Source organism: Poecilia latipinna, unplaced genomic scaffold (assembly GCF_001443285.1).
Source record: "Poecilia latipinna isolate Pla-1442-1.1 unplaced genomic scaffold, P_latipinna-1.0 Scaffold1975, whole genome shotgun sequence".
Lineage (NCBI taxonomy): Eukaryota > Metazoa > Chordata > Actinopteri > Cyprinodontiformes > Poeciliidae > Poecilia > Poecilia latipinna.
Window position 1 is genome coordinate 126,372 of NW_015114591.1, and position 18,511 is coordinate 144,882.

At 35.6% G+C, this 18,511-nt stretch overlaps 1 protein-coding gene and 3 long non-coding RNA genes across 4 annotated transcripts in view; 3 read left to right on the top strand and 1 right to left on the bottom strand.

The window, feature by feature from the left end:
* Positions 1-3,226, top strand: part of LOC106935521 (probable maltase-glucoamylase 2) — an 8,634-nt gene extending 5,408 nt beyond the window's left edge. The window contains exons 4-7 of the mRNA XM_015016030.1: positions 1,397-1,704; positions 1,959-2,020; positions 2,098-2,246; positions 2,379-3,226. Coding sequence (XP_014871516.1) covers positions 1,397-1,704; positions 1,959-2,020; positions 2,098-2,246; positions 2,379-2,467 — 608 coding nt within the window. The 3' untranslated portion in view covers positions 2,468-3,226. The remainder of the gene's footprint in view (positions 1-1,396; positions 1,705-1,958; positions 2,021-2,097; positions 2,247-2,378) is intronic.
* A 3,388-nt stretch (positions 3,227-6,614) lies between these two features.
* LOC106935519 (uncharacterized) lies at positions 6,615-9,684 on the top strand. The gene is made up of 7 exons (XR_001421904.1): positions 6,615-7,414; positions 7,524-7,588; positions 7,753-7,934; positions 8,102-8,415; positions 8,789-8,850; positions 8,929-9,077; positions 9,196-9,684. It is a non-coding gene; the product is annotated as an uncharacterized LOC106935519 (long non-coding RNA).
* A 757-nt stretch (positions 9,685-10,441) lies between these two features.
* LOC106935520 (uncharacterized) lies at positions 10,442-12,820 on the bottom strand. The gene is made up of 2 exons (XR_001421905.1): positions 12,510-12,820; positions 10,442-10,922 (listed from the first exon to the last, which is right to left on the bottom strand). It is a non-coding gene; the product is annotated as an uncharacterized LOC106935520 (long non-coding RNA).
* A 4,083-nt stretch (positions 12,821-16,903) lies between these two features.
* Positions 16,904-18,447, top strand: LOC106935528 (uncharacterized). The gene is made up of 3 exons (XR_001421907.1): positions 16,904-17,029; positions 18,150-18,206; positions 18,309-18,447. It is a non-coding gene; the product is annotated as an uncharacterized LOC106935528 (long non-coding RNA).
* Positions 18,448-18,511: the final 64 nt, after the last annotated feature.

Consider the following 18,511-nt stretch of genomic DNA (forward strand, 5'->3'; position numbering starts at 1 on the left):
ATACAACCTGTTGAATGTGACAGGTAGCCAATCAGAAAGCGCGGTGACGTCAGAACAGAGGGGAATCGGTAACAGCTGACATATCACGCAACTGAGAGTACGGTGGATATCGGAGATATCATCTCTGAAATCCATCAAAGAAACTTTCCAAAGACATCTGATCCGTTTCTTACTCATTTTGCTGCTTGTGAGAGAATCCGGTTGAAGGATTTTCAAAATAAAAGATCCTCCAGACTCATATAATACATAAAACTGAAATATTTAATTATTTCTTGAGCGGCCCGGTACCAATGGGGACCACTGCTGTAAACAATCCCAAGGGGAGTAGGACCACTACAGCGGTTTCAAACTTGCACAGAATCCACACCTCCTGTGTGGACTCTATAGAGTATACTCTATATACCCTATATCTATATACTATATAGAGTATGGCTGCACAGTGGTGCAGCAAGAAGGTTCTGGGTTCGATTCCCGGCCCAGGGTCTTTCTGCATGGAGTTTGCATGTTCTCCCTGTGCATGGTGGGTTCTCTCCGGGTACTCCGGCTTCCTCCCACAGTCCAAAAACATGACTGTCAGGTTAATTGGTCTCTCTAAATTCTCCCTAGGTGTGTGTGTGTGTGTGTGTGTGTGTGTGTGTGTGTGTGTGTGTGTGTGTGTGTGTGTGTGTGTGTGTGTGTGTGTGTGTGTGTGTCCCCTGTCTGTCTCTGCGTTGCCCTGTGACAAACTGGCAATTTGTCCTGGGTGACGCTGCCTCTCGCCCGGAACATTAGCTGGAGACGGGCACCAGCAACCCTCCCGAACCCAATAAGGGATAAGGTTCTATAGAAAATGGAGGGATGGATGGATGGATGCATTATAGAGTACATCATTACTCTTTAGTCGAGGGACCAGACCTCCTGAATGAAGCAAAGCATAGAGAACAAGGAACTGTTTTTTATCAAGCTAACCTCCTAGTGGAACTTGACTGGAAAGCTTCCAAGCAGAGAAATTTAGTGGATCTTTGTCATTGCTAATTATCTTTAAAAATATGATAAAAAATAAAATTATTTAATTCATTGTTATTTTTATCACTATAGAAAAAGCAGTTGACTTTCAGTTTAATTTTAAAACAATAAATCAAGTAATTCCTCTTTTAATTTGTCAGCACAATAGTAACTAAATAGAATCTCCAATGACCAAAATTTGCACAGACTGATTTAAAAAAAAAAAAAAAAAACACTGACTAACTATGCAGTTTATTTTTATTGTGATAAATATTTAGTTGATTACTTAAAAAAATGATTAGTTCACCTTTTGTAATGGTAAAGAGAGATGATCAATTTTACATTTCACTTTTTTGTTGTTTTTTTTCTGCATACTAATGTGTTGCTTTCAATGCTTGTCTTTGTTTGGCAGGTGTACCTGCAACTGCACCCCCAATCGTTAGTACAACAGTTTTGCAAAATGCGACGATTACAACCAATGGAACTGCTGCCAACATCACTACCGTTGCAGTAACAATGAAGCCTGGAACGTCAGCTGCTAGCAATGCAACGACTAAAACGCTTACTACAGTTACAACCACCACAACAACAAAAACCACAACTGCGGTGCAAACAATAAGGCAGCTGACTTTTAGGTCTCCTGGAGAGACCTTTACAACCGATTTGCTCGACTTAACGTCGACAGCATTTAAAAACCGAGCCACACTTTTAAAGTCCACTGTGAGTGATTTTCTTTGAAATTTGTAACAGTCAAATGATCAGAACATTGCTTTCACAGACAAAATATTTGCTACATATATTAAGCAATGTTGCAAGAGACTTTTTTTCCCCCTAAAAAATAAATGTGCCTATTTATTGAGATTCTACTTACCTAGGTTTTCTGTTCTGTATCTAGTCCATCAATAATTCCCATAATGTTCTAAATAACACGATTTTAACATCAACATTTGATTTGAATTTTCTTTTTTCTTCAGCTTGAACCATACTACAAGCGATCGTTTTCTTCATTCAGTGATCTAACAGTGAAGTCTTTCAGGTAATTTTTTTACAGTGTCTTAACTTTGAGATAAAAAAAAAAATTCTTCCAATTCACATATGTTTTTTGTTGCATAGAAACGGCTCAATCATCAATGTAATGGACCTTCGATTTGCATCTGCATCTCCTCCTACTGGATCCGAAATTGCGCAAGTTTTGGTCAACGCAGCTTCAAACATCACTGCCTTCACCGTTGACACTACTAGCATTTTTGTGGATGGAACACGTAAGCTAAAATAAATTCAGATATCAGGATAATTATCTACATAAATACAAATCATAAAACATGTTTTATTAAAAACCGTTTCACTATGGAACATTTTATTGACGTAGTGTTTTTCCGTCTCAATGTTTACAGAGGTGTCAAGTGGAGGAAACCACAAGATCAGTCTCATCATGGCTTCCTGCATGGTCCTGTTGTCATGGCTGTTGTCAAGCCAACACTAACATCTGTGCTAACTTCTAGCAGATAATCTGCTTAAAAATATATTCTAACTGGAAACCACATGAAAGGGCATTTTGTTTAAGAGAAATAATTACTCAAAGAACATTTTCTAAGCATGTTTCAGCAAATCATCAGTCAAAAACTTAAATACTGATAAAAGAACATTTATGTGTACAACTTGTGAAGATGTGATTAAGATGTTACTTTGGCAGTAAAATCCTGGATCCAGTCTATGAAGAAAATAACTCGTGAACTTCCTGCTTCTATCGAGTCATTTCTGTTGTCAAAAGAAGTGACGAAGGATTTAAAGATTTTCTTTCTCAAATCCACTGCACTTTATACTTATATGAAGTTTCATTATCATGTTCATTATTTATATATATTTTTTAATTCTAATGAAGGAATTACCTGAATGATTAGTAGGTGACACAGTTTATGCAAGCTCTAAAGAATCCTCTATAAATGAATGCTATGGGATAAAAGAGATGTAGAGCATCTCTTAATCACAAGATAACCTTTGTGATTATCTTGTTTTTCTTTTTAATATAAACAAATAAATGAGATTGGTTGTTTCTGTATTCAATATTCTCTTAAGTGTTATGCAAGCTTATTTCTGTGTATCTGATGAAGAAATGTAATAACAGACAATATCAACATTAAATTAAATTAAGATCATTGCGATATTTACCTTTAGGGTGAAAGATGTGTTAAAGGGTGTAAAATACAATGTAGTTGTTTCCAATAAATACATTATGTAAAAAATATTGCTTCTATTCTGTTCTGAGCATTGGGATGGGTGACACAGCTACAACATAAAATCTCCGATTTTTTCATACTAAATTAGATGTCTGATTTGAATTTTTAAAAATTCGCTTTTTCTTTCTTTTTTTTTTTTAAAGAAATTACAAATCACATAAAGCATTTTCAAATAAATACTTTTATTTTAATCATCCCTTCTTGGAATTGATCTGAATTCAAAGTCCAAATAAATACAAGCTGTAAAGCATGTTTACAAAACAAGATGGTAGACCTTGGACGGGCTGACACAGCGCTGAAGTATGGAAGACAAAAAAAAAAAAAAAAAAAAAAAAAAAAAAAATATATATATATATATATATATATATATATATATATATATATTATATATATTTTTATATATATATATATATATAAAAATCTCTTTAATATAGAAAGAGCATTTTCTTTTTTTTATGCTTAAAAATGCACCACAAGTAGCTAAAAAAGGAACCCGTGCTCTTCATAACATCCAACATACATCCTAACATACATTAAATATTTACATCATAAAGACTCATTAAATTTTTTTATGAGGTTGTTAAAATCACCAGAGCCAGTTACATAATTATACATAGCATTATATTTCTGACTGGCATCGTTTTTAAATATTAAATCAGATGATCTGATCAGTTACTCAGTACTTGAGTAACCTTTTAAAGACTAACGTACATCATCGCCCACTTCATTGTTAGAACACGGTAAAGTCCCAAATGTCACAGCAGGCCAAGCAGGTAGAAAATAGCAGTAGAATAACAAAGCCTGTGCATAAACAATAAGTCTCGTTTTACCTTAAACTAGGTGTGTCTGTCCCTCATGCATTTTTTTAATTATTTTCCTTCACTCGGTGAAGTTACTTACAGTGGGTATCCAGAAATTTTATTCCAGCAAGAGTGGTGATTTTATAAAAGATAGCGTTTCACTACTCTGTATATAGTGTATGTGGGACATTAGGGGGACCCAAAAGGCGACCAGGGTGCTGATGTTGCTCTGGTTCCACATCAGTCATTCCATGACCATCGGACAGATCCTTAACGAGGTACTTGCTTTCTCTTACTTGAGTAATTTCTTGGATGGTTACGTTTTTACTTTAACTTGAGTAAAAACATGTTGAAGTAATCCTACTCCTACTTAAGTACATTGTTTTGTACTCACCTCTGCCCATATAATCAGGTTTGGTATTCCTGAAGAAGATTCCTGGGAGGAGCTTGTTAAAACGAGAAAGCCCTCAAAGTCTGAAGAACTTTTTCACATGAAGCTAAATAATTATTTTTAGACAAACTAACTATTCTGTTCAAAGTAAATCGTTTTTGAAGCGGGACAGATGCCTGACCAGGGGACTATCTTACCTCTTTGATGCTTTTGTATGGATAATTTTTCATGTTTTTATTTAGTTCAAAGCTAATATTATTGCTGCATTCTTTTTTACGTGGCACTTGCGTGCAAAATTATGCCCGTCCATCCCCTCTCTCCCCACTTCTTCTTCTTCTTCTCCTGTCAACAACCGTAAAATAAGTTTAATGTTTCATCCGGATTCTCTCCCTCTCAAAGCGGCGCGCACAGCCGGGGCTGCGCGAGAGATAAAGACAGCGAACGGCGCGCGAGACCGCTGCACGAACTTTCCCGATCCGACTCCTGATGTCTTTTCGAGGCCGTGTTCAAACACTGGTGTCTGCAGAACTTGAGATTGGGTGCCGAACAGATTGGACCGCAGGGAGAAGGTGAAGGGGGGACTGGAGGAGGTTAATCCGTGTCTAGTGCAAATGTGTTACTTTTGTATTTCATGTAGCGATTAACATGCGTCACACGTTCTATTTAAATATGTTATGATTAATAAATGAATAAATAAATAAATAAATAAATAAATAAATAAATAATAATTTACTTTGTGGTGCTGACGGGTCATGTCCGCACAAAATGACTGGCTGCAGTTGAGGTCTGTTAGAGATGCTTTGTAGCTCAGTGTGGGTGCAATCATCTCAGCCGCTGGAAACGCTGATAATAAAGTCTGGCCCTGCTCTGGCGACATTTCTGGAGCCACTCAAGGTTATTGTAAAAAAAAAAAAAATTCACAAACGAATAACGTAGTAAGCCGTAGCAAAGGCGACATGTCTTCAACCAGAGACTTCTTAAGACCCGTTGTAATACAGAACATTAAATATTTTTGTTTAATTTTGTTTATTTTGTCTAAGCCTTTGACATTGAATAAACTAATAAAGCAATCACTTGAAAATGTCTTTCTAAACATTCTGGCACTAAACGGATAGAAATACATCATTACTTTTGTATCCAGTTACAGTTTAGTCTGATGTAAAGTCAAACTGTGAGAGAAAAAAAAAAATCGTCTTTTTGAAAAGTACATGTATAACTTCCAATGTCAAATAAAATACTTTTCCAGTTGTGCGGCTTTTTTTCTTCTTCCTTTTTTCTCAGTCATTTTTTCATAAAATCGACGGGAAGGCGTCCAAAAGCGATGCCACCGGCATTTTCTGACGAAAGGAGTCCCTTGTTTGCTGTTGACGTCGTTCACCAGCCAATACAATATAAATCTCTTCAATACCAGCATTGAAAACGTATTTTGTATTCATGGAATGCTGATGCTTAACGTAAGCAGGCTGCTGTCTTGTTTCATAGATCTTTCTTCCTGCATGTTTGCGGTGGTTTGGCCAGTTTTGCTGCTATTTATATCTCCGGACGCGAAAAGGTTTCCCAAAAACAATTTCTGTGTCATTATATATTTAAATAAATAAATAAATAAATAAATAAATAAATAAATAAATAAAAACTTCCTGATTACATTTGGACATATTTGAAATCAAGGATTTGATATGTAATTTTGTATGTTATTGGATTTAAAGTCTACCGAATATTGCTGGTAAAAATATTCATGTTAGTATTAGAGAAAACAAATAGATATACATGTTTTGTTCTTATCATAAAACATACATTTATTGAAATTAGTATTATATTTTAACCACTACATACATCTTAACTAAATTGAGACATATGAATACATGTTATCTTAAATATAATATCTTTATGAAATTTTGTTCGTTCACTTTCGTATTTGTGCCTTTACTTGTTGTTAAGTGGTTTGTGTAACTCTTTTCACATATTGTGGAAAATATAACATTTAATACTTTTTGGAGAGTAAACTTTGTTTCTATTTTGACCCAGCTGATTTAAAACTGCAATAAATCAAAATAAAATCTAATGCAGCAAAAACTTTTGCTTTAAACTTCAGAAATAGTGACAAACTCTAGAACAGAAACGTCTTCGATTATTACTGTACATTATATTGTCAGACCCTTATGCGCGTTATAAAATGCATTCCAGGAGTGCGTGGANCAACAGCTCCAACCACAGTATCTCCAACCTCAATCACAGCTGCTTCAACCACAGCAGCTCCGTCCACAACAACAGAAGCTCCAACTACAACCACATCAGGTCCGTCCACAGTATCTCCAACTACAACAACAGCAGCTCCAACCACAGTATCTCCAACCTCAATCACAGCTGCTTCAACCACAGCAGCTCCGTCCACAACAACAGAAGCTCCAACTACAACCACATCAGGTCCGTCCACAGTATCTCCAACTACAACAACAGCAGCTCCAACCACAGTATCTCCAACCTCAATCACAGCTGCTTCAACCACAGCAGCTCCGTCCACAACAACAGAAGCTCCAACTACAACCACATCAGGTCCGTCCACAGTATCTCCAACTACAACAACAGCAGCTCCAACCACAGTATCTCCAACCTCAATCACAGCTGCTTCAACCACAACAGCTCCAACCACAACCACAGCTCCTCCAACCACAAACACACCTCTTCAATCCACAACAGCTGCTCCAACTACAACAACAGCATCTCCATCCACAACCACTGCTGCTCCAACTACAACCATAGCAGTTCCAACAACAACCACAGCTGCTCCAACCATACCAACAGCAGCCCCATCTCTATCCACAATTGTTCCCCCAAATCCACCCACAAATGCCCCCACAGAGACAACTACTTTAAAAACTACAACTGAACCTCCTGCTCCAGTGTATGTTCTTGCAGCAACCATTATTGAACCATATGATGTACAACTAGAAAATAAATCCAGCAAATTGTTTAAAGATCTTGAGAAAAAAGTCACAGAAACAGTAAGTACCAAACAGAAATGTGCCTATTTTATATTTGCAAAGATTCAGTAGACATCTATTTTGAATGATACGTTGTTCTTATGGTTTCACTCAATGTTTTGTTCTACAGTATGACATCATCTACAGAAAGAAGTTTGGATTCCGCTTCATTCGTAGTTTTGTCATTGCATTTAGGTAAGATTTAAAATGTTTGTTACTTCTTCTCTTTCTACAAGTATAATTATGATTTCAATGATGATTTACGTTATTTGAATAAAAAGAGCCTATATATTATAGGTTGCTACTTTTTTTATTTTCAGTTTTTTTCTTAACTTGCTTTATTTATGGTTATGTTGCAGAAGTTCTCTACTACTTTTTACACGAATGAATAGTACTGAAGCAGAAGTGGGGTTGGAGTTTAATAAAACTACTCCTGCTGAAAATCTCCCAGAAAATGAAGATGTACAACAAACCTTAGTCGACGCAATAAACAGCACTACGTTCAACGTTACATTCATTCCTAGCACCATCAGTCTAATAAGTAAGTAAAAGAGTTCTACACTTCACAAGAACATAGCATCGTAGCTCTTTTTAGAAGCATTGATATTTGTCTTTTTGACCAGTTTACTTGTCTGTTTAATTTTGATGAAAACCAACAGGGACTCAATTTGACAAGTAATGGCTAATTTTATGCTATGTTTCTGGTAGAAACACCTTTGGCAACCTCTGCTCCCACTACAAATACGACAGCTACCACTGCAACTATGACAACCACCACAACAACAACTACAACTAAACCAACCACCACAACAACAACTACAACTAAACCAACCACCACAACAACAACTACAACTAAACCAACCACCACAACAACTACAACTAAACCAACCACCACTACAACTGTGGAGTCAACAGTGACAAAGCGACTGACTTTTAGGTCGGCAGGAGAGACATTTACCACCGAGTTGCTGGACCCAAAATCTACAGCTTTCATAAATCGAGCTGACCTTTTGAAGACCCATGTAAGTATTATTTGAGATGGTTGTGAAATATTTGCATTAGTGCCTAAAACATTTTACCTAAATGAAATAATACATCAAGTTTTCATTCTTCATATCTGTATGCTTTGGCAGCAAATATAAAATATCCATACAATGTCACACAGACTCAAAAACATGTTCCATATTTATTTTTTGCATGAACGAAAAAAAATTGGTTTGAACATGTTTTATCAAGCCAAGCTTGCAATATGACAGGAGAAATTGGTCTGGATCGATTTGAATTCCCTTTACTTCTTTTTCACGAGCTTCAAGCCTGATTGCTGCAATTATATTTTGAAGTATCCAATGTTAAAATTCACCATTAATAGAAAAACACTTTTTTGTCTTTCTGCAGCTTGTACCACTCTTCCAGGCAGCGTTCTCTTCTTACCGCAATTTCATTGTGATTTCATTCAGGTATGAGTTGAATATAAATTCTGAAGACTGATTAATATGAATGTGCACAGATTAACTTTGATGTTGTTACCTCTGCAGTAATGGATCAATCATCAACAACATTGACCTTGAATTTGAAACAGCATCCCAACCTAATAACGCCCAAATCAGAGATGTTTTGGTGAAAGCAAATTCAACCGTCACAGCTTTCAACATTGACATCACTTCCATTTTTGTGGATGGCGCACGTAAGTTAAACATTCAAACTATAGAAAATATAAGTTATCACATTAAGGATACAAGATCTATGACATCAAGGAGTTTGTTGATGTAAAAGTTTTGTTTTTTGTCTTCTTTTACGCACAGAAACATCAAGTGGAACAAGCCACACAATCAGCCTCATCACTGCATTCAGCTTGATCCTGTTGTCATGGCTTCTTTCAACACAGCAATAACGTCTCTGCTGGTTTCCAGAGGAAAATCTGCATGAAAATCTCAATTATTGCTAGTATGAACAAGAATGTTGTTCTAATTCCAGACCAAGAGTCACTTTGAACTTTAAAACATTCATTGAAACTTGATAATTTCCTCATGTCAATTTTGTTTTATTTATTTATGCAAAACTAATTATTCTGTGTCACTGAATTAATTTATTATCTTTAAAATTAAACATGAAGGTATTTCTTGAAGGATTATTTAGTTTGGTGAATATTTCTCTCAATAAATATTGCAAGATTTACCAAAAATAAGCTGTCTGAGCAAGGTATTGTATGATTGTCCAGTTTTTCTTTTCCTTTTAATTGTATTTATAACACAAAGTATTCTGTAAAGTGTATACCTGTCAGTTTAATAAAAGTAATACAATAATGCAATGGAATTGTTTTTATATTTTAAATAGTCTTTTCTCCTCGCTGTCTGAAGTTACAAACCAAACTTCTCATTTTACCTTAGTTAGAATTAAACATTTTTTCCATTTACTAAACTACATGATTTGTGTCAAGTCTTTAGGGTTTTCTTCCACAGGAAGTTCTGCTGGAGTTCTGGCCCATTCCTCCTGATGAGTTGGTGGGTCTGAGTCCATTTTGTAGGCCACCTCACTTGCACACACCTTGTCAGATCTTCCCACAATTTCTTCATAGGAATGAGATCAGGGCTTTGATGGCCACACAAACACTGCAAAAATATAAATAAAAATTACCATAGAAAATACATGGAATTACAATAACCCAATGAGCATATATTTGAAGTGATTTTGACAGTCAGGAAATGTAGTAAATACAGAAATCTATTGTAAAAATCTAAGTAATTGTAAAATTCACTGAAACTTTTTTAATATTGCCAGCAGTTAATTACCCTAAAATTAACTGTATTAATCTGCCAAAATTAGAAATTTTGCTGATGTTTATATCTATGATGCAACCAGACTGCAAAAGTAAATTTTACAAAGACTAGAATGCTCTTGTGACATTTTAGTTTAATTTATAATACCATTTAAAAATCACACTGAAATCTCAAAGGTTGAACAGGCATCAAACTGGCAATCCACCGATTGCAAGGCAAATTCCTATAACTGACGCCACCATCATTATGAAAGGCTTTCATTAAATTATGCGTGACCTTGGGTACAACTTTAGATCCTCTTTTTAACCAGATCACACAGATAAGTTTGTAAAAATTGACAGAGGCACTGCTGCAGATTACAAACAGTTTATTGAATTCACAAATGTTTCATGAGCAAAAATAGTCACGATTTATTTTATTATACCAAGTGACCACACTAAAAGTGGGAGTCTATGCTGGCCCTGGGATCCTTAAAGCAGAAAAATAATTAAAACCCAATTAGATAAAATTACACTGTTTGGGGGAGGAATAATAAAGAAAACACAAATACAACTAAATGCACCCAAGTGTTCCCCAACAAAAACACACTCACAGAAATTCCTGGTGAATACAGCAAAGGAGAGAGAGAGAGAAAAAAAGAAAAACTCCCCTTCCACTAGTCTCCTCAATCTAAAAACAGTTTAGGACCCAGAGACAGCATAGGTCCCGGTTTAAAACAAGCCAGAGGGCTGGACAATAGAAACCCCCTTTCCCTAAACAAAAAAAAAAAAAAAAAAAAAAAAAAAAAAAAGCAGCAGGCCAACCTACACACAAGAGATCTAATTAGACAAGAGCACTAAACAGCCAGATTATAAGAAACGGCCCTTACTAGTGATGGGTCCGGTCTACTAGTCGGCGCATGCGCCAAGCCCACAAACCAAAACCCGTGTCGGTCCGCGTATTGGTTTCAGCAAGTCACGGGACCGATACAGGACTGTGTCGAAATGACATTAATGCGCCAAACTGAGTTTATAAGGAAGCGAATCTGTCAAAAGCATTTGCCAAACAAATTATTGATCTTACGGTACAGCGTCACCTATGGCGCAGCCTCAAACGAAAGGTTTCCGCAGTGTGGGACCATTTTGATCTTATATTGGAAAATACATTTGTTTTCAATTTTGTCGTTTCATCCGGTTACTGTCAGTTTCTACTTTATCCATCTGAATCCAAATTCAGCTGAAATTGACTCCGTTTACTTTCATATTATTCTGCAGGTTAAGTGCCGCATATGTTTGACTAAACCATCTTATTTAAATAAATCCACCTCAATGTTGAGGCATTATGAGGCCAGGCATGAGAATGAAGTCCCAGATACACCTAGGATAAACTACAGCCAATCTACAAATTACTCAGTTGCTTTTTATAAATTTCATATATAGTGAACCCTCGCTATAATACGCTGCGTTCACCTTTCACGGTATCGCAGATTTTTTTTGTGTATTTTTTTTTCTTCCACAGTGTTCTGCGTCCTGATTAACCCCATGACTGGTAAAAACGGTCTCCGCGCTTCTTCTCTACCCGAGTGCCAATAAAGTTACGTTATTTAATACAGATTGGCCATTCAGGAGATGGAAACTGAAACTTTGAATGCCTGCTGGAAAAAACTGGCCAGAATCAGCGCAGAACCCGACCGGAGGCTCGTTTGACGAGATCCATCGCTCTGTTGATCTCGCAGGGCAGGTTGGAGGAGACACAACTACGGATCACATTAAGGCTTGATTGATGCACACGCACATCCGCTGATCTGAAAACAGGTTTTGTTACTTGGTTTCAATGTAGAGCATTTACTTATGCTGTGTTATAACTGTAAAAAAATAAAGGCAACTACTTCACGGATTTCGCCTATCACGGGTTATTTTCGGAACGCAAACCCTAAGAAAAATAAGGGTTCACTGTAGTGTTTTTCATTTTTTTTCTACAGCAGGAGAAGTTCTGTCAAAAAAGCGTAACAGGCAAAATTTCAAAATGTTGTAAAAAAACTTAATATCTGTGGGGAGAAAAAAAAAACAGTCCACAAGCATCCTCATTCCAAACATTAACTTAAATTTTCACTTTACATGTTCACATTTTTATCGACTGCATGTCAAATATATTTTAAAATTAACCGAAGATGACAATATAATACAACGACTTAAATCTTATTGTATAGACTACGTCATCAAATCACTACGTTGCAGGTAGGAATTTTTAATGTCCAGCAGGTGTCGGTATTCAGTGACACAGTGTCGAGACAGAATCGACACAGTTTTGCTATGGATCGAAACGATATGACGCCTCATCTACCCATCACTAGCCCTTACCTTCTCTAAAGTGAAACCAGTAAACGGCGCTCTTGACGTCACTCTCTAAAGTATGTTTCCTACAACAATCAGTGGAGGAATCAGAAATACATTCTAAACTCACCTCACGATTAATGTCAGACATACCTCTGCACGAGTCATCAGCCTGCATCTCATCTCCTCAGCGATCTACCTGATTTTAAATGTAAACGCCGATTACCTGTCTCCCTAACGAGCCAGCTGCGCTCCATCACAGCGTCTTCCATATTTGGACAAGAGGAAGAGGGCGCAGCAGCACACATTCGGGGAGGGCAATATGCCCCGGCTACATATGTATTTGGGATTATTTAATTTTATGCCGACTACAGATTTGTCATACATTAAGAGAACTGTATATTAGGCCCTGCTGCTTGAACAAAGCTGAAGTTGGTTTTATTTGTATAGCTTCCAATTCGGGAAATGGCTAAAAGGCGATTCTACCTAATTTTTCACTACCGTCAGCATCTTTAATGTACTCTAACTAAAAAACTACAACACCTAGACTCTTCAAACCTGGATTAGATAATCCTCAACTAATAGCAGAATATTTAAAACCAAGTGTGGGATTTGTGAAACCTTTATCTGATTTGTGAAACTTCAATAACGAGCAGTTCTAGTGTTGTCCAAAAGCATACAAATTGTGAAATCAACTTTTACTGAAGTGTCACAAATCACACACTTGGTTTAAAATATTATGCTATTAGTTGAGAATAATCTACGGAGTTTTTCATTTTGTTATTGTGTTAAACAGCAGGGTTTACAGTTAATGAAGTTACTGTTATTTGTCATGTAAACAAATAATTTTCTAGTCAATCTCTGGAACTATCTCCCACCAACTCACTCAAACTGGCTCTTGTAAATATTCGATCGTTAACACCAAAAGGTTTACTAATTAAGGACTTCATCACCGAGCATAATATTGATGTTATGTTCCTGACAGAAACATGGTTGGATGACAATATTGAATCACCTGTACTAATTGAATCAGCGCCTCCTACTACAATTGTTTAAAGTGAGAATAGAAAACATATAAAAGGAGGAGGCGTGGCTTTTATATTCAAGAATATCATAAATTGTAACAAAATCTCTTTGGGCCATTTCACCTCTTTTGAGTATCTGTGTATTGAGGTCAAAGGCCAGAAACGAACTTTAACACTAACTTCATGCAAAACTCCAACATCTGTAGAAAACTTCTTTGCTGATTTTAATGAACTTTTATCTCTCATATGTATTGATTATGATTGATAATTGTTGGTGACTTCAACATTCATATTGACAAACCCCAAGACGGAGGAGCAAAAAAGCTGTGCAATATTCTAGATAATTTTGGTCTAATTCAACAACCCACAATCAAGGTCACGCACTGGACCTGGATCTCAGTAAGGGTGTGAATATTTCCAATGTTTCTGTAACCGATGTCGCCCTCTCGGATCACTTCCCTGTTATCTTTGAAAGAAACAATAAAGATTCACTCACTTAGCCAAAAAGCTACTATCACAAAACGTTCTTTCACAGAAAACACAGCAGAAACATTTAATCAGATCTACTCTTCTTAAGCAGTAGTGATGTAGATGAGTTGGTGTATAGCTTTCATTCTAAATTTTCAGATATGTGCCGAGGAGCGATCATAAACGGCAGAGAACAGATTCGAGGTGAGGCAGGCAGTTTTCTTGCCTCATGGCAGGGGGCGCTCATGATTCCAGACATTGGTCTTGGACTCCACGTCTGCAGAGCAAGAGACAGCGAGCTAGCAAGCAAAGAAGTCAAGTGCAGCAATATATTTATTGTTTTCTCCTCTCTTCCGACGTCAACATGGATGACTACATTTTTACACTTAAGCAGTTTTCTCAAGTGGATTTTCAATCGAAGCAGGAAATAAGTAAAGGAAGACCAACACCGGAGCTGAAAGGTTTACTTCAAACTACGAGACAGAAGGGTGCCCGCTCGTTTCAAACGGAAAGACTGGCTTTGTGGATGTCCTGTTAGAAACGGCCTTTTCTGATTTACTTACCTTCTTTTCTCAACTTGTGGCACTGTGTGGACTCGGATTGGATTTTGTGACAAATAATTTGCTAAGAAGCTAGATCAGTCTTGGCTTGGCTTTGGTTGAACTGATACTTTTGTGCAAAATGAGCGGCGCATGGACTTCATTTATAAGTAAAGGTAAGACGACAATATATTTTTTATTTTTTTTTTAGTTTAATGACAAGTGCGTTTGTATGTGTAAAGAATGCAGACAAGAAACTTAACCCGCAGATTAGCTAATAGCAGCGATAGCTACAATCTACCACATCGGTCACATATTAATAATCACAAAATAAACATTAAGCGTAAAAACATTAAGCGTAAAAACACTTGGTCCTGCTTTCTGGAGCCTCTCAAGTTCATCGTAAAAAGGAAAACTGTTTCACAAACAAATAACGAAAGCCAAAGGAAAGACAAGGCGTCTTCAACCAGAAACTTCTTAAGATCTGTTGTAATACAGAACATTAAGTAAATGTTTTGTTGTTGTTTTTAAATTAAGCAAATCTAACACTTGGACACTGAATAAAGTAATAAAACAATCCTTAGAAAATGTCTTTCTAAATATTCTGGCATTAAACAACTAGAAAACGAATAAATAATTATTTTTGTACCCGGTTAGAGTTTAGTCTGATGTAAAGTCAAACTGTGAGAAAAAAAATATATATGTTTTTTAAAAGTAAATTTAAAACTTCCAATAGTACCACGAGGTGGAATTAGTGATTTTCACTTCCAATGTCAAATAAAAGACGCTTTCAGTTGTGCGGCATTTCTTTCTCAGTCATTTTTGAGAAAATCGACATGAAGGCGAATGACACCTTTTGCTCGGCTTTTTCTGAACAAAGGAATGCTTTGTTTGCTGCTGACGTCATTCACACGCTCAAGGAAATAAAATATAAATCTCTAATACCAGCACTGAAGACAACCCTAACCCTGAATGTTATTGTAACATTCAGCTGATGCTGATGTTACCGTAAGCAGGCTGCTGTTCTGTTTCATAGATCTTTCTTCCTGCACGTTTGCAGTGGGTTGGCCAAATTTGCTGCTATTTATATCTCCAGATGAAGAGATTTCCCAAAAACAATTTCTATATTTAAGTATGCAATGACATTCCACGTATAAATAATAATAAAAAAAACTTCCTGATAACATTTGCACATATTTGAAATCAAAGATTTGGTATATAATTTTATATGGTTTTGGATTTAGTGTCTTGGATATTGCTGGTAAAACAAATGTCATATTAGTCTTACAGAAAACAAGTAGGTATAAATGTTTTGTGCTAATCACTAAACATATATTTATTATTATTATTATTATTATTATATTTTAACCACTACACACATATCTTAACTAAATTTAGGCATATACATACATGTTATCTTAAATGTTGGGAAATATAATATGTGTATGAAATTTTATTCATTCACTTTTGCATTTGTGTTTTTACTTGTCGCTAAGTGGTTTGTGTAACTCTTTTCAAATATTGTGAACTTTCTGTTTCTTTTTTGATCCAGCTCATTTAAAACTGCTACAGCTCAAAAATAAAAATTGAATGTAGCAAAAACCTTTGTTTTAAATTTGAGAAATCTCTTAGTGACAACATCTACAACAGAAACATCTTCGATTATATTGTCAGACCCTTATGCGCGTTTTAAAATACATTTCAGGATTGCGAGGAGTTGACCTACAGTATTATTTTTGTTGAATATAAAGTTTATTCCACTGAACAAGTTTTTGCCAATATAAACAAGTTTTATAGTGTTTAAAAAACTAAACACGAAGTGTTAATGCTTGTATTCAATAAAGTGTTCAGTGTGAGAGAAACATAATGATGCAGCCACACCTTTGGATTCTTACCTTTGTGAATACTACTGATGAAAACACAGTTGCAGTTTAAAAGCTATTCATCTTTAACAAGAGGTATGTCTAAAGGTATTGTTGTTTGAGTTAGTTTTTAAATACATCAGACACTTTATAAATAACTTAAACCTTTGTACAAAACAGTCTGTTCAACTTTGTAGGAAGTAGATTTCATAGCATCTGTGCTAAAAAAAAAAAAGAAAAAGAGAAAATGAGACATACAAATTTCTTAAAAAAAAAAAAAAAAGAACTTGTGGGGCAAATTAAAGTGAAAATTATTAAAACGACCAAGTCATTCAGTACAATAACTTATGTAACTATGAAACCCTCTTCTATTAGTCAGTGTTACACCCCTTTCCATAAACAAAACAAGTTAATGACGTCTGGTTTGTTCACTATGATGGAATGGTTAGACAAAAGGAATGCAACCAAATTACCGTTGCTCAGTGAGATGTTTTGACACCAACAACAGTACAAAAAAAAAAAAAAATTCAACCTGCGTCATACTTGCAATAGACAAGTGATATATAAGGTTCAGCAGCAGACTGGTTAACCAAGAGTTGGAGGAGAAGCAGGACAGGATTAGAGGAACTTTTTGAAATCTGCTACTGCTTTGGGTAAGTACATTTCTTGGTCTAATAATGCATGATTGATTTCACATTAAGGTACACTAGTACAAGGCTTTGTAATTTAGTACAAGGCTTTGTAATTTACACCTGCATGAGAAGTCGAGGTTTTAGCTTTTCTTTAAAAAATTATTTTGATGTGATTTGTGTTTGAGGTTCTCACTGTCATTGTATAGCTGTACTTGTAATGACTATGACCCCCTGCCCTCATTCCCCCAAAAAGACAAAATTCAAAAACAAAAAAGTCTACTGTGTGAAGTGCTTTTGCCAATAAAATTCCTATAAATTGACAGAAAGGTAAAAAAAAAAACATTGATGCAGTCAGAAATGCATTTCAATTTAATGCAAATGTAAATTGGAATGAATGACTCAATTTTTACGCATATTTGTGTCTTTAATATTGGCAAGCTTGCTAAAAGTGTAACATTTTCCACACATGATAAAATGGTGACTGGGAAGACTTTAAGATAGATTAAAATATGTCAAAACAATTTAACAACTTTTAATTGGTAATAAAGTGTAGATTATGACTGGGAACTAAATGTTGATGACAAAATATAATCTACAGAATACATGAGCAAACCCTTACATGAAACATTAACACATTTAGTTCTTTTTTTAAAAAAAAGTTATATTTAAAGATTTTTTTAGCTACATAAATATGGCTATATGTACTGCTTATTTTAATTTCCAATACTTAAAGAACATTGTGTTTGTTAAAAAAGACTGAAAAAACTAAAAAGAAGATATTGTAGATAAATACATGAATTTGATGTGTTTTCTGTTTTGATAATTGTTTGAGCATGAACTGTCAGATGCTCATAGCTTGTGTGGAATAATTTTCTTTGTCTTCTTCTGTTCTTGAAGAAGACAAAGGCTGCTTCAAATTGTCTGTTTAAACAATTTATGTATAATAATTGATCACTTACAATTTATACAATTTATTACAATTTAGATATAATTTATTATTTACAAGTAATATAAAAAACTTACAATTGTGTTCTAGTTTATGTTTTAAAATATCTGTTTTAAATTCAGTGCATCTGCAAAAGTCTATTCAGTTGGTGGAAGTCTGTAAAGTCACAAGTGGTGATGTGTTAAACTTTTTCAGGACAAAGATTGGAAATGGGTTCTAAAGGAATCTTGATGATACTACTGATACTAAATGGTAAGTTCATGATTGTAAAATTTTAAAAAGTTTGTGTAAATAAGAAGCTGTAAAAAAACAGTGTAATAAAATAAAACTTTTCCAAAAATAACCAACCGACAGCAAGTACAACGCTGACGGTTGCAGAGACATCAGCTGCTCCAACCGCAACCACAACTACAGCGACTCAGATCACAACCACCGCAGCTCCGACCACAACCACAGCTGCTCCAACCACAACCACAGCAACTCCAACCACAACCACAGCAGCTCCGACCACAACCACAGCAGCTCCGACCACAACCACAGCAGCTCCGACCACAACC